The sequence below is a fragment of the Cupressus sempervirens genome, chromosome 8 (assembly GCF_028749045.1).
Source record: "Cupressus sempervirens isolate cs-2001-9-10 chromosome 8, ASM2874904v1, whole genome shotgun sequence".
Taxonomy (NCBI): domain Eukaryota; kingdom Viridiplantae; phylum Streptophyta; class Pinopsida; order Cupressales; family Cupressaceae; genus Cupressus; species Cupressus sempervirens.
The window spans coordinates 688,590,973-688,605,010 of record NC_143125.1 but is presented as its reverse complement, the minus strand read 5'-3'; the positions used below and the strand labels follow the sequence as shown (position 1 = coordinate 688,605,010).

General features: G+C 36.7%; 1 protein-coding gene and 1 long non-coding RNA gene across 3 annotated transcripts; both read right to left on the bottom strand.

Moving 5' to 3' along the window:
* Window positions 1-397: 397 nt before the first annotated feature.
* LOC149544319 (uncharacterized) lies at window positions 398-13,514 on the bottom strand. 2 transcript variants are annotated; one of them, XM_089798785.1, is made up of 6 exons: window positions 13,214-13,514; window positions 12,894-12,951; window positions 1,185-1,605; window positions 991-1,075; window positions 811-894; window positions 398-613 (listed from the first exon to the last, which is right to left on the bottom strand). In XM_089798785.1, exons 3-6 carry the CDS (start codon window positions 1,601-1,603, stop codon window positions 605-607), a joined length of 597 nt encoding a protein of 198 aa, XP_089654911.1. In that variant the 5' UTR covers window positions 1,604-1,605; window positions 12,894-12,951; window positions 13,214-13,514; the 3' UTR covers window positions 398-604. The 2 variants fall into 2 exon arrangements, with proteins under 2 accessions (XP_089654911.1, XP_089654910.1); XM_089798784.1 differs by lacking the exon at window positions 13,214-13,514 and having other exon boundaries at window positions 12,894-13,126.
* Window positions 1,732-10,161, bottom strand: LOC149544320 (uncharacterized). The gene is made up of 2 exons (XR_016355768.1): window positions 2,139-10,161; window positions 1,732-2,051 (listed from the first exon to the last, which is right to left on the bottom strand). It is a non-coding gene; the product is annotated as an uncharacterized LOC149544320 (long non-coding RNA).
* Window positions 13,515-14,038: the final 524 nt, after the last annotated feature.

Genomic DNA, 14,038 nt, shown 5'->3' with positions numbered 1-14,038 from the left:
TATGGTTCTTTTTAAAATGAGGATTGATGTATATGTATTATTTTATTAAAGTTATTGATAGTTAATCAACTAATGTTGATTAGTCAATATTCAAAAGACTTTGACTCTCACTGAATTTTTCTGCATTTTATGGAGATTGTTGACGTGGCATTTATATTGCAGGGGCAGTCCTTACACTGTTCTATTATAACAAGATTTTATAATATGTTTGTTTATTTTATTAAAAAAAATTTAACAATTTAAGAATTTACCAAAAAAGCATTCACATATTGAATAAACTTTTATTTTAAAAAATTAACATATTAAAAACCAACACTCCATTATTTAGGATCTAAACTATTATTAAACTAAAAAGATACCCCAATAAAACTGATTAAAAAAAGTTCAAAAACAGGGATTATTTTGGATAAATAAGAAACTTGCTCATATATAGGACAATCTCCAAATAAGATACATTATTTAAAAAATAACCACTAGAAATAACAACTATTCATATTCAGATCTGAAAGTAAACTTTGTCTGATGTAATATGAAACTAAATCTAATCTAAGGTAGACCATGAAGCTCGCTTTCACAAATCTCATGAAACTCCCTTTCACAAATTTCATTCAACCTGTAAATAAAAACATAGACGATGAGTTCGCTGAAATTTGATTAGCTACAGATTTAATTTACAATTTTAAATATCACTATCTCTATGAATAAATAAAAATAACAAACTAAACACAGAAACCCAGTCCGGAAAGGATAATGTTGTTCTAGTACTCAGCTATGCTATATATTAACAGAAATGAGAGCTGTGTAGTCTACCGTTTCCTTTTGATCACCATCCATGTCAGTTATGTCGTGATCTCTTATATCTTTTAACAATGCCTTTCTTGAGCATTTTGGACACTGCAATCAGGATAATATTAATTAAGGTCAGGAAAGAGATGAAAATAATCTCAACAGTTAAATATAAAAAATTAATCTGATTTAAAATCAACTTACCTTAGATGAGCGATTTCCATCTGTCTTATTCTTAATCAATTGCGTTATGCATGGCTTTCCAAAGAAATTGCAGCAGGAAAGCGAACTGCAGATCAACAATATGAAACAATGTTCTAAGATTTCTCTATAATAATAAGGTAATTATAATAAGGAATAAGGCTATGTCTTTCTTGATTACATGTAAGAGTAATTACCAGAGGGTGTGGTCTCCGGATGGAGTGCAGGCTTCCTTGCAAAGAGAGCACTTCTTCCCTTCACAACTCCTGCTAACGTCAATGTACTTCCTCTTTCTTGAAGCTGCTTCTGGAGCTTGTCCTGCATAAACTTGATCACATCTTCGCCTCTTTTCTGCACACCAATCGTGCAACGTGGCGAATGATGTAGACAAATCATGGAGCTCCTTTCTTGTTAGCCTAAGTTCCTCTTCTATCTTTTTTCTCATCTCTGAGACTTCCATATATTTCTGTTCGGCTGTAGCCAATCTCTCCTCCATATTCTTACGATAGTCATCGAATGATGCATGTTGCTGCTCAGCTGTTCTCTTCAGATCTTTCTCTCCACATAAACCAAATATCTCACCACCTTCTTCTTGTGTTCTGTTTCTTTCCGCCATTGCTGCACAGAAGCAAAGAACTCAAGTTGTGTTGAAAGTGTTTGACGAAAAAGGTTGGAGGCGAAAGTAAATTTATAGGCACCGAGGGTTTGTGCTTTTCTTCTTCATCTTCTTCTGGCTTTTCTTCATTTTCATCATCTTCTTTCTTCGGTTCAGTCTGTTTATTTCCATCTCCTCCTCTCTCCATATACTCGGTGCCACCTCACGCTGTAATTGCTAGGTGGCCATTTTGTCATTCTCTGTCACAACCCATTCTTACTTACGGATGGAATTGATCTTTTTTTAATGCCACCCGACTTTCGTCAAAACCCATTTTCTTTCTATAAATTAACGAGCATAAATAAGGTAATAAAGAACATCGCTTATAACTTTTAATGGAACAGAATACAATATTTGTCAGATGATAATGAGGGACCACTTATTTTTGTAAAATTTCGTGCAGCTGTACCTGCGGAGATCGAGCGTGAGAAATAAGTAAAATTTTTGAAAAATTTGGAGAGCACATTTTAAAAGCAACAAGGTTTCTGATAAATACCTTCGATTCAACGTTCAGGATGATGAATACCTTCGATTCAACATTCAGGATTATGAGAGGAAGCGAAAGAATTGAAGTTTTCTTGTCAAATTTGATCTGTTCTATGCCTCCTGTGTTGGCTACCAATTTGACTCCTGCTTTCCACAACTTGACCGTAGATGGAAGCTTGAACCTGATGTCTGATGCCTTTGGCCACGAGTTCCATAAATCCTCCCTTTCATTTTCCGAAACATAATCTTTTCCAAAACAAGAGAAGTGATACAATTCCACAATAGGACTCCTCTTTGCAGACTTGGAAAATATGTAAAAATCAAAAGGACACACAGATAACACTCACCTAAAACTTATGCTACATCCACCTATACAGCGTTCAACCTTTCTATTATCTAGTAAAGAAGTACACCAACATTCCAATACATGATCAGTAGTCATAATATCAACAGGGTACCCATTAGGTGTTGGGGAAAGGGAACACCATCAACTTGTGGGAGGATTGTTGGCTACAAGTTAGCCCCCTCATAAATACCAAGTTCTAACCTCTAAGAGATTCATCTATTAGGCAATATGGTACTCTGGTTCACAACTACATTACTCTTGAGAACAAATAGAAAAGACTTTACAATCAGGACAATCATGGAATGAGGCTATGTATGGAGCTTTAGGAGATGTTACAAAATTGACATATCCTCCTTTATCCCATTGGACAACTTTTTGATATGGAAACATACCCCCTTTAAGGATTTCATGGTGATATCTAGTTATGCTTGTTTTCTTGAGGGTGTTGAAGCCTTGAGGGAATGGAAAAATGTTTGGCACCCCTCCAAGATCCTACCAAGGATAAATTTCTCTTGGTGGATGACTCTACATGGGGCAATCATCACCATTGATAATCTACAAAGGAGAGGATTCCAACTTGCTAACTACTATGTGTTATATTATAACACAACAGAATCCATTCAATCTATCCTCATACATTGTCACTTTTCTATTGAGGTTTGGAGAGAGATTTTATCTATGTGGCATATTTCTCTATGTGGGAGATTCACCAGTGCTTTAATGAGAAATTCTATTAGTTTCTTAATTGGGTTGGTCCCTCTAATCACCCATACCTCAAATCCTTATGGAGAGTCATCCCCCCTTATGCATTGTGGAAAATTTGGAAGGAATGGACAAATCACATATTTTGGGAGAAGGGATTTTGTATCACAGTGGTGTCTCAACAAGTGATCAAGATATTGAAGGAATGTAGTGAGATCGTGCACTGGAACTCCTACCCCAACTACCAAACCCTCAAGGGACCAAGATATGAAATGGGCTGATTCTTGGCACTTAAATTTGAAGGTGGAAAGATTCAACAACTCTAAAGCTATTGCTAGATGTAAAATAGTTTGGAACCCCTGCAGAAGATAAGTTGAAACCCAACTTCGATGGCTTGGCCATTGCTGGGAGGAGTGTGACTAAATGTGTTGTCCGAGTAAGGCAGTGGTTGCCTATGCTGGGAACTATGGAGGGGATCATATAATGAAGTGGAATCTTTGGCCCTACTATTTGGAATGAAGATAGCAAGAGCTAGAAGAATTAATAAACTAGCTATTGAAGGAGATTTGATGTTAATCATCAATGTTGTGAAGGACAAAGTTGCCAGGTGTAATTGGTAGATAAAAGCGGCAATAGAGAAAATTTGCAGTCTGTTGAATGGGCCGCTTGAAGTCCATGCAGAGCACATATATTGAGAAGGGAATGGAGTTACAGATGATTTGGGAAAAGTTGGTCATAATGTGGAAGAAATAAAGGAATGGGCTGAAATCAGCCAAACCTCACCATCCACACAAATGATGGTGGAAAGTGAATGTTTTCTTTGTAGTACAATATAATGAAGTACAAAAAAATGTTGTATTGGTGTTGATGGGGACACAACCCAAGCACAGAATGGACACAACAAGAAAGGGAAATTTTATTAACTTTGTAAATAAGATAATACATTTAGTACAGAGAAAATAGACTTCAAAACATGCCCTATGGGCTTACAATAGCATAAATTTGGAGATAATTTCTCCTTTCAATACCTCCTCTCAAACTCCACTCCGAATTGCCTTTTACAATGCCAAAAATGTTCTTAAATAGACCCCGAAGGGTTAAGGATTAGGAATACATTCTAGAAAGTGGTAGTAGGCATCCACCGACCAAGTAGAAGGCTCTAGAAGCCACGTTAGAAGTTGGTGTAAATCTAGAAGAATTTAAAAATGGTAACCGAACTTTCGAAAGGCATAACTTTTGAACCATAACTCTGATTGACAAACCGTTTACATTTTCAGAAAGCTCTCAAAGTGCTCTATAGCCCTATGGACCAGCTTTGCTGGTCCTCCATTTTTCAGCCCTATTCAAGGTCATTTAATGCCCCTAACCTGACTTTGAAGCATTCTTAGGAGGTCTCCAAAAATCAAAAAACTGCAATAACTTTCAAACCGTGGGGCATTTTGACCTGATTCTTTTTCTAGAATGCTCTAAATTAAAATTAAATTCATCCAACCAATTTACACCTTCTAGTTCACCAAAATGATGCCTTAATTACATACTCCTATTTTTTGGCATTTACACGTATCCCAAGGTATTCAAATACTCTATCCTAGAACACTGATAGTGGAACTGTGAGAGTTGGAACCTTTATTTGACCCAAATGTGTATTCAGAAATGAAAACACATGTAATAGAAACTAAGTCTAAGTACATTTTTTTGGGTGACACAGGATTGCCCTTACACCTCTGGATGCTCCTACATCAGACACCCAGGGTAGATTGAAAAGTGACCTCGTCACTTTATGAATGGTAGAGGAAATCCCAAATGGGAAACCTCAACTGCTGAAATCCAAGTTGAGTCCTCTATCGGTCATCCTTTCCACTTGACCAAATACTCTTCATACTACCTATTTTTTGTACTCCTACCCAAATGATGATCTAAAATGTCTTCTAGCTCCTCCTTCTTAGAAGTACGAATTGGACATAGCTCTAACATCAACTCCTCTTCTGTACCATCAACATGATACTCTATCAAGTCTGCAATGTTGAAAATAGGAGAAATGTGAATTCCATCTGGTAACTCCACCTCATATGCATTTCTTGAGTCATCTTTCTTTAGAATTTTGTAGGGGCCAAATTTCTTCATTTTCAACTTGTTGTAAGTACTGGCTAGAAATCTTTCTTTTCTTAAGTGTACCATGATTAGATCCCCTACTTGGAACTCGTTATGTCGTCTCCTTTGATCAACCCTGGCTTTATACTCTTGATTGATCTTGGTAATGTGTGCCTGAACCTCCTCATGTAGACTCTTGATATGTTCAACAAATTCTTTAGCTTCAGCACTTGTCCTCTCCCCTTGCTCTATCTTACTCAATTCTGGTGCAGTCCTTGGGCTACTTCCATATACAATTTGGAATGGTGATCTACCAATACTCCTGCTTATAGAGTTATTGTAAGCAAACTCCGCTTGTGGTAGAATCAAATCCCACCCCTTGGGCTTATCCCCAATTAAACATCTCAGCAAATTGCCCAGACTTCTGTTTACCACTTTTGTTTGGCCGTCACTCTGTGGGTGATGTGTGGAACTGAATTTCAAGTTTGTTCTCAACATTTTCCACAATGTCCTCTAGAAATACCCCACAAATTTAGTATCTCTGTCAGAAACTATACTCCTTGGGAGAGCATGTAGTCTCACCACCTCTCTGAAAAACAAGTCTACAATATGGACAGGATCATGAGTTTTGTGGCATGGAATGAAATGTGCCATTTTGGAGAACCTATCAACCACTAAAAATACTAAGTCATTACCCCTTTGTGTCCTCGACAATTCAAGAACAAAATCCATACTTATGTCCTCCCATGGCTTTGATTGAATAGGCAATGGCTGATATAGTCCAATATTGTGACTAAATCCCTTGGCAACTTGACAAATCTGAAAACTCTGTACAAACTTCACATCTTGTGAAATCTGAGGCCAAAAATAATGTTCTCTAAGAATGGCAATGGTCTTATCTAGACCAAAATGTCTTGCAATCCCTCCACTGTGTTTCTCTTTAATCAAATTTTCTCTCATGGAACTCCTTGGAATGCATAATTGGCTGCCCTTGAATAACATACCATCCCAAATCAAATAGTCTAACCACTTAGTTTTGTCTATAGCAACAGGCTCTTTACAAGCTTTCCACGCTTTAGCAAAATTAGGATCCTCAGGGTACAGATTCTTGAGTTCATCAAACTCAACTACTTCTACTTGCATTACTGTAAGCAACAACTATCTCCTACTTAGTGCATCTGCAACCCTATTAGATTTTTCACTTATGTGCTTCGACACAAATGTATAGCTCTGCAAGAACTCTACCAACTTCATATGCCTCTGATTCAATTTACCTTGGCTATTTAGGTACTGTAATGCCTAATGATCAGTATACAAAAAAAATTCCTTTGGCAATAAATAATGTCTCCATTTTTTTAAGGCCTAAACTATTGCATAGAACCCTTGATCATAAACAAAATACTTCCTTTTTGCATCATTCAATTTTTCACTAAAATATGCAATAGGCTTACCTTCTTGGCTTAATACAGCTCCAATAGCAGTGCCACTAGCATCACACTCCACCTAGAACACCTTTCTAAAATTTGGAAGTACCAACACAGGTTGTTCTGTCACCTTCTTCTTCAGCAATTCAAAACTTCTCATAGCTGCCACAGTCCATTTGAACTCTTTTCTATCTCCTCTTATTGTGTTAGTCAGGGGTGCACATATGCCACTGAAATTCCTAATGAACTTCCTGTAAAAACTAACCAGACCATTAAATGATCTTACCTCAGTAGCAGACCTTGGAGTAGGCCATTCCAAGATGGCTTTTACCTTCTTTGGATCCATTTTGAGACCTTCAGGTGATATAACAAACCCCGAGTAGACTAACTCCCTTTTTACGAAGATACACTTCTCCAAATCAATTAACAGTTTCTCTTCCCTCAACCTCTCAAGAACACTATGAATATGCAATAAATTTTCTTCCAAAGTCTTGCTGAAAATTAAAATATCATCCAAATAAAAGATAACAAATTTTCCCAAGAACTTCTTAAGTACCTCATTCATAAGCCGCATGAAGGTGCTTGGGGCATTTGTTAATCCAAAGGGCATGACTAACCACTCATAAAGACCCTTCTTGGTCTTGAAAGCTATTTTCCACTCATCTCCTTCTTGTATCCGTATCTAATGATAGCCACTCTTGAGATCTATCTTTGTGAAGTACTGAGCTCCACTCAAGCAATTCATAAGATCATCCATTCTTGGCAAAGGAAACCGATACTTGATGGTTATCCTATTTATAGCTGGAGAATCTTTACATATCCTCCACTCTCCATCCTTCTTTGGTGCCAGTACTATAGGTACTACACATGGACTTAGGCTCTCCTGAATCAAGCCCTTCCTCAATAGCTCTTGAACCTGTCTATTTAGCTCCTCATTTTCAGTAGGAGTCATCCTGTGAGTAGCCTTGTTAGGTAAACTAGCTCCTAGGATCAAATCTATCTGATGACTGATTTTCCTTACTAGTGGCAATCCTTCTAGAAAATTATCAGAGATGATATCTCCAAACTCACCTAGTAAATCTGAAACTTCAAGTGGTATTTCACTACTGCCTTCTTTATCTTTCCTAGGAATTAAAGCATAGCACATACACTGATGTTTCATGCCGTCTAAAAACTTCCTTCCATAAACAAGACAAATCCTAGTACTGCTACATACCTTTTCACCTTCCTTTTTCATGGGCTTTAGTTTGTGATGAACTCCATCCTTTGTTAAAGAGTATGTGTTTGCATGACCATCATGCACTGGATGCCTATCAAACTACCACCATCTACCCAACAATAGATGGAAAACATCCATTGGAATAACATCACATAGAGCTTCATCATGGTAACTCCCAATTTTGAATTTCACTAAACATTGTTCACTTACCAGGACCTTATGATAATCTTTCACCCAAGCAATCTGATAGGGCTGGGGGTGTTTCTCCCTTTTGAGCTTCATCTTAGAGACCACCTCCTCTAATACTAAGTTATCAGTGCTACCACCATCAATGATCACATCACAACATTTATCCTCACACTTGTACCTAGTACGAAATAAACTCCTCCTTTGTCCTGGTTCAATCTCCCCACTTAGTAGGACCCTTTCATTTACTAAAGTCTCTCCTCTTTCTGCATCCTTTGAATGTGATGATTGTGCATACTCATCCACATGAGCAACCCTAGCTTGACCCTCAGCTCTCCTATCTGTCCTTCCTTGTTGTTAAGGGCATTCAAAGGCACGATCACCTTCTTCATTGCAATGGAAATAGGTACCATGAAAGCCTCCTCTTCCTTGTCCATGTCCTCTACCTCTTCCTCTCTAATTTTCAAAGTCTTGATCACGCGAGCAGTTGAAACCCTTGTTCCTCTGGTTCCTGCTAGTACCCACATCTTCATTTTTCTTTTGGGTTTCATTTCGGCCTCCAGATAACCTACCACTACCCCTTCCTCCTTGACCACACCCTCTTTGTCTCCCTTCAAACCTCTTATTTAGCTTCTCTTCAACTCATAGGGAAAACTTGTATGCCTCTTCAATGCTGGTCATTCTTACCAGACTTAATTCCTCCTGCATGCTAGGTCGCAACCCACTGATATAATGAGCAACCTTCTCCTTATTTGCTTCTGCATGCCCTGCTCTAATCAAGAGTCCATAAAACTCCTCCATATATTCTTGGATTGATTTTCCTACTTGCTTTAACCCATGCATCTTTTTGAACAAATCAAGCTCATAATCAACAGGAATGAATTGCTTCTTCAATTTGTCTATCATACGATCCCACCTTTTGATCTTCTTTTTTCCTCTTCTATTTGTTCCAATTGAACCTCTTGCCACAAAATTTTGGCATGACCTTTTATTTTGGCCTTTGCAAACTTAACCCTGTCTAGATCCCTGATATCCTCATACTCAAAGTACTCTTCCAATGCATTAATCCAATCGATCAACTCATTTGGTTTCAAATTTCTTGAAAATACACCCACATCAATTGTAGGTCTTTTCCCAAACTTAGTAATGGCCCTAAAAAGCCTTTCCTCTGCATGATTCATAACTTTCCCATCAAATTCCTCTTTTGGTCTAATGTCTTCTTCTTCATTGTCATCCTCACTTTTGTCACCTGCAGCAACATTTGTTCCCCTACGGAGCTCCTCTTGCAATGCTTGGACCTGCCTTTGGAGGGCTCTAACCTCCTCAGGATTAATAGCTCTGGCCCTTCTGCCATGCTCTCTTCATGGAGGTATCTTCTGAACTTAAACACACAACCACACAGTCCTGATGTAAACTGCCTCACAGTCGGCACTCTGTCTATACACTTAGGAAAACCAGCTCTGATACCACTTGATGTGGACACAACCCGAGCATAGAATGTAAACAATAGGAAAGAGAAATTTTATTAACTTTGTAAATAAGCTAATACATTTAATACAAAGAAAATAGACTTCAAAACATGCCCTATGGGCTTACAATAGCATAAATCTGGAGATAATTTCTCCTTTCAGTAGCTCCTCTCAAACTCCACTCCGAACATCCTTTTACAATGCCAGAAATATTCTTAAATACACCCTAGAGGGTTAATGATTAGGAATACATTCTAGAAAGTGCTAGTAGGCATCCTGCATCAGATGTGGATCCAGGTGGGTGAGAATACCCAAGGGTTGAAAACCATAAAATTAGGAATATTTGGGAAGATTTTGTGTTTATTTTCACTTGGGGTTCCCTTAACATGAGAATTAATTAATACGGTGAGAGAAAGATCTAGATGAATTTAGTCAAAATGATAAAACCACCAAAGATGGCAGTTGTGAATAATAATAATTGCAATTCCCTTATACCTCACTTAATGTGCAATTGGGAATGGTTAACTTCTATAGGAAAGGTACCATTCGCATGTGCTCAAACCAGAGGGGGATTGGAAAATGTGAAGCCTTGTGATTTTATGATGAGAATTGATTTCTTTCTTAGGCTCATTGCTAGCATTATATCTAAAAATAGCCCCAACTTTTGAGTTTTTTCCTACAACAAGGGAATGTTAGTGCAAATTAAGGATTTAATGATTGAACTCAGTGAAGATATGTGTGTCAATGACTACCTTGAACTGGATAATATTGAAGACTATATCAAGGATAGTCAAGTGGTGTGGGTTTATCTATGGGAAGGTGGTTTTTTGTTGTTCATGGAAGACATGGAACAGTATAATGAGCATGTTTCTCTACAATTTATCAACACTTGGAATAGCAAGAAGGTGAACATTAATGAGGTGGTATTAAAAATTATGGAGGAGCTCATCATAGTGGTTGGTGAGTTGTCTCTCGAGGGAAAGAGTTGGTGTAAATAGGTCAGGTTTTTTGAAGGAAGGAACTTGAGAAAATTCTTCTTCCCTAAGGAGGATCATATTTGCATGAGTGGAGGTTTTTTGAGAGAGGACATATCCAAACTTTGGGACATTGTGTGCTATGCCATTATGCGCTACATAACTCTCGAAAATTAATTTTAGATGGTGGGTATGTGCAGGATCATGGTGTACCAAACTATGGCCTTAAGTGGCAGTGAAAAACCAACAAATCAGGGTTATGTCAACTTGACACATAATTTTAAAGTGGTTCTGGACTTTATATCAAAAAGTTGTAAGAAAATAATCTGTAGGAAATTAAATCTAGTTTCTAAACTACAAGGCCTTATCTGGAGAAAAAATTATTTGATTGGAAAAAAGTTTGGATTTTAATGCAGTACTACAAAAATTTTAGGGCGAAAATAAAAAGTAGGTGTATGTCTGACCACCTTAATCATAATCAAATGATAATATTTTTAAATATAATTTTAGATATAAAAAGTAGACTCATGCCTGGATGTGATGCATATTTTTGGCAATTTTTATTCCAAATAAATAATTAATTATGAATTTTCTACTATACTATTTTCAGAATTAAAAAACTCTCGTGTTTGACCACCTTAACTAGTTCAAAAAAAATCAAAATAAAGTTTTTTTTTTTTTTTTTTTCTTATACTAGTCAAAGTATAGAATGTGACACATCTTTTGGATTTCACAAATCTTATACAGTTTGAAAGTTAGAGCTATTTTTCAACTAGTATGTCAATCAGCACTTTGTAGCTAACTCCATTAGAAAATAAGTAATAATTACTTACTGAACTCGTAATTTGACAAAACTTATATTTATGAAAAGCTAAGAACATTCTTAAGAAACCCTTTTCATTACATCAAATTTTAGTTAAAAAAAAAGTCGTCAGCTACATGCTTGAAGTAAAAAATACATAAGAACATGCCAAAAACACATGTTCGAGATGTTTTAAAGATGACCATATAAAGTTGGTATTGAAAGATATAGTAGGAATTATAAAGGTATTAATTGTTTTCATTTAGTATCAGGATGGGTGGGAAAAAAGTGGGAATAGATTTTGAAATTCTTTGAGGCATTTCAGAACTACATATTTTTCAGATCGCCACTTTTTGGCACACCATGATCCTGCACATACCCTGGTATATTATTACCACTTTCCTATTCTAAACCAATTTAGTAACTAGGACCTAATTTCCTTCTTGCACCTTATATTATATTTGATGGATTATAATGTGTTTAATTTAGGGACAAGAGGGAGGAAGGACGACTGTGCACCATGCCTTCATGTCTAAACTTTAAAAGTTCCATGTTGTCTTGAACCTGCCTCTTCTTGTTAACCCTCTTGCCACTATTACTCCCCAAAGTCTCCACGAACCCTAGTTTAGCCTGAAAAGAGGTGGAGAAAAAACCGTTGAGTAATAGGCAAAACATCAACATTATTGACTCTAATATTGTTACTAGGCGGAGTAATAAAGATGTGAGGAGGTCTAGAAAAGATAACTCATGGCAAATCAGTTTAGTAGTTTACATAACTCGTCTTTAATTTAAATATTTTTTGTATTTTTTAATATTGAACAAAGCTGAATGGTTACAATGTAAGAAGCAATCTGAGATAGGACTGCACAGAAAGGAAAAGAATAAAAAATGTACAGCAAAGTTAAATCATTAAATTTACCAGTAGCTGATCCAACCAGCTCACCAGACATAACAGCAAATACAGATAAGCTTGAAATTTACAGATATTTTGTATTCTCTATCACATCTAATCCCATGATTGCAATAAAGCTACAGGCTACAAGATAGCAAAGAGGATATCACATCTGATCTCATGATTGCAATAAAACTACATAGGATACAAGGTAGCAAAGAGGATATACGACCAGCTGATCCAACCAGCTCAGTAGACATGGCTGCAAATACATATTAGGCTTGAAATTTAGAAAGAATTTTTTGTTGTCTCGTAACTTAAATTTATATATCGGAACTAACAACTTATGAGTTGAGAACTAATTGGAGTAAAGCTTTTCTAACTTACTTGTAATGTTCTAAAGTCGTTTTACTCTGCTCTTTTCGGAATATATAAATAATAACTAGCTCGTGCCTTATTTTTGAAATAAAATTTGAGGACAGTTTCTATGTTCTCGTACTCAAGTTCCACATAATCCTCTGTACCATAAAAGGTAACCAATAATTAACAGAACAAAACATCTTTCAACTTTCAAGATAGAACACCTAGCAGAAATTTAATTGTATGCTATGCTCTCTCCCTAATCAAACTCTCGTATTTCCAATAGAACAGTTCCCATACCAGGAGACGAATCTTCGCCGTGAAAGTTCCAACTCTCTATTGAATGGAAACGCGTACACTGCACTGCAAACTGCAAACGGGTAAGCAGAAGCTGGAACAGAACATTTAATCCCTGTAGATGTCCCTCATCTCCTTTATCTAACAAAACATCATATTTCACATGAAAAGGACCAAAAGAATACCTCAGTTCACAGAAATTCATCGACTTTAAAACAAAAATCTATTCTAAATCACAAAATATTGCACACGAAAACCATTACCCTGCGTCACATCTTACAAAACTAGAAAGTCTTGCGACAGCTAAATAATGGAAGATCGACCTGAAATTACGCGACTGTATCAACACCAATTGATTCGACCAATAAAGGGTTTGAAGCACTGAAATCAACGCGATTCGTTTTGCGTAACTACCCATCCTACCCTTTTTCCGCACGACCATGTGATCTTCGGATTGCTATTTTGTTCTTTTCTTCCGTTGTATGACATGCTTCGGCATGATGTATATTAATTTATTTGACATTTGCGCCGCCAAAGTCGTCGTGTTCCCGCCGCCTGTATAGCAAAAAACCCTATTTCAATGTCGACGGGGAGGAAGATCGGTACTGAGTGCGTTGTAATAGAGAAACCCTTATGCGCTACGAGGCAGACTATGCAAATATGTGATAGGGCAGTGCGAAAAGTAGATTTGCAAAAAAAATATTATATTATAAAATTTATTAATTTTAAATTAATAAAAAAACTATATAAAAAAAACATTTTTAAAAGCGATTTTAAAGGCCCACTGGCCTGGGCATTGATGCGGCAATAGTCTGCTACTGCTACAGTAGAGTACTGCATCAACAATGCCTGCTGAACACATAGCCATTAAAACGTTACTGGTGGAGGTTAGGAAGAGGAGGGGATGTGGGGTGTGGTGGCCCACCTCCCTCCAACACATTTTTAATTTTTAAATTTAAAACAAACAAATTCAAAGCCCCTCAATCTATTTAAGAATTCATTTTTTTAAATAATTTATGTAATAAAATTATCACAATAAAATCATTTACTGTGGTAATTTTATTAACACACACACATATATCTGATAGAAAAATTACAATTAACTAATCAAATTTCACATCTCAAATCTTGATTTCCTTTTTCAAACC

What these genes read in the sequence shown, in the direction of transcription:
- LOC149544319 (XM_089798784.1), bottom strand. Translation starts at nt 13,095, where the DNA reads ATGAATTTCTGTGAACTGAGGTATTCTTTTGGTCCTTTTCATGTGAAA. An exon ending in CGGCGAAGATTCGTCTCCTG is followed by an intron (nt 1,606 to 12,893) that starts GTATGGGAACTG and finishes GCTTCTGTGCAG; the next exon opens with CAATGGCGGAAAGAAACAGA. An exon ending in ATGGAAATCGCTCATCTAAG is followed by an intron (nt 895 to 990) that starts GTAAGTTGATTT and finishes TCCTGATTGCAG; the next exon opens with TGTCCAAAATGCTCAAGAAA.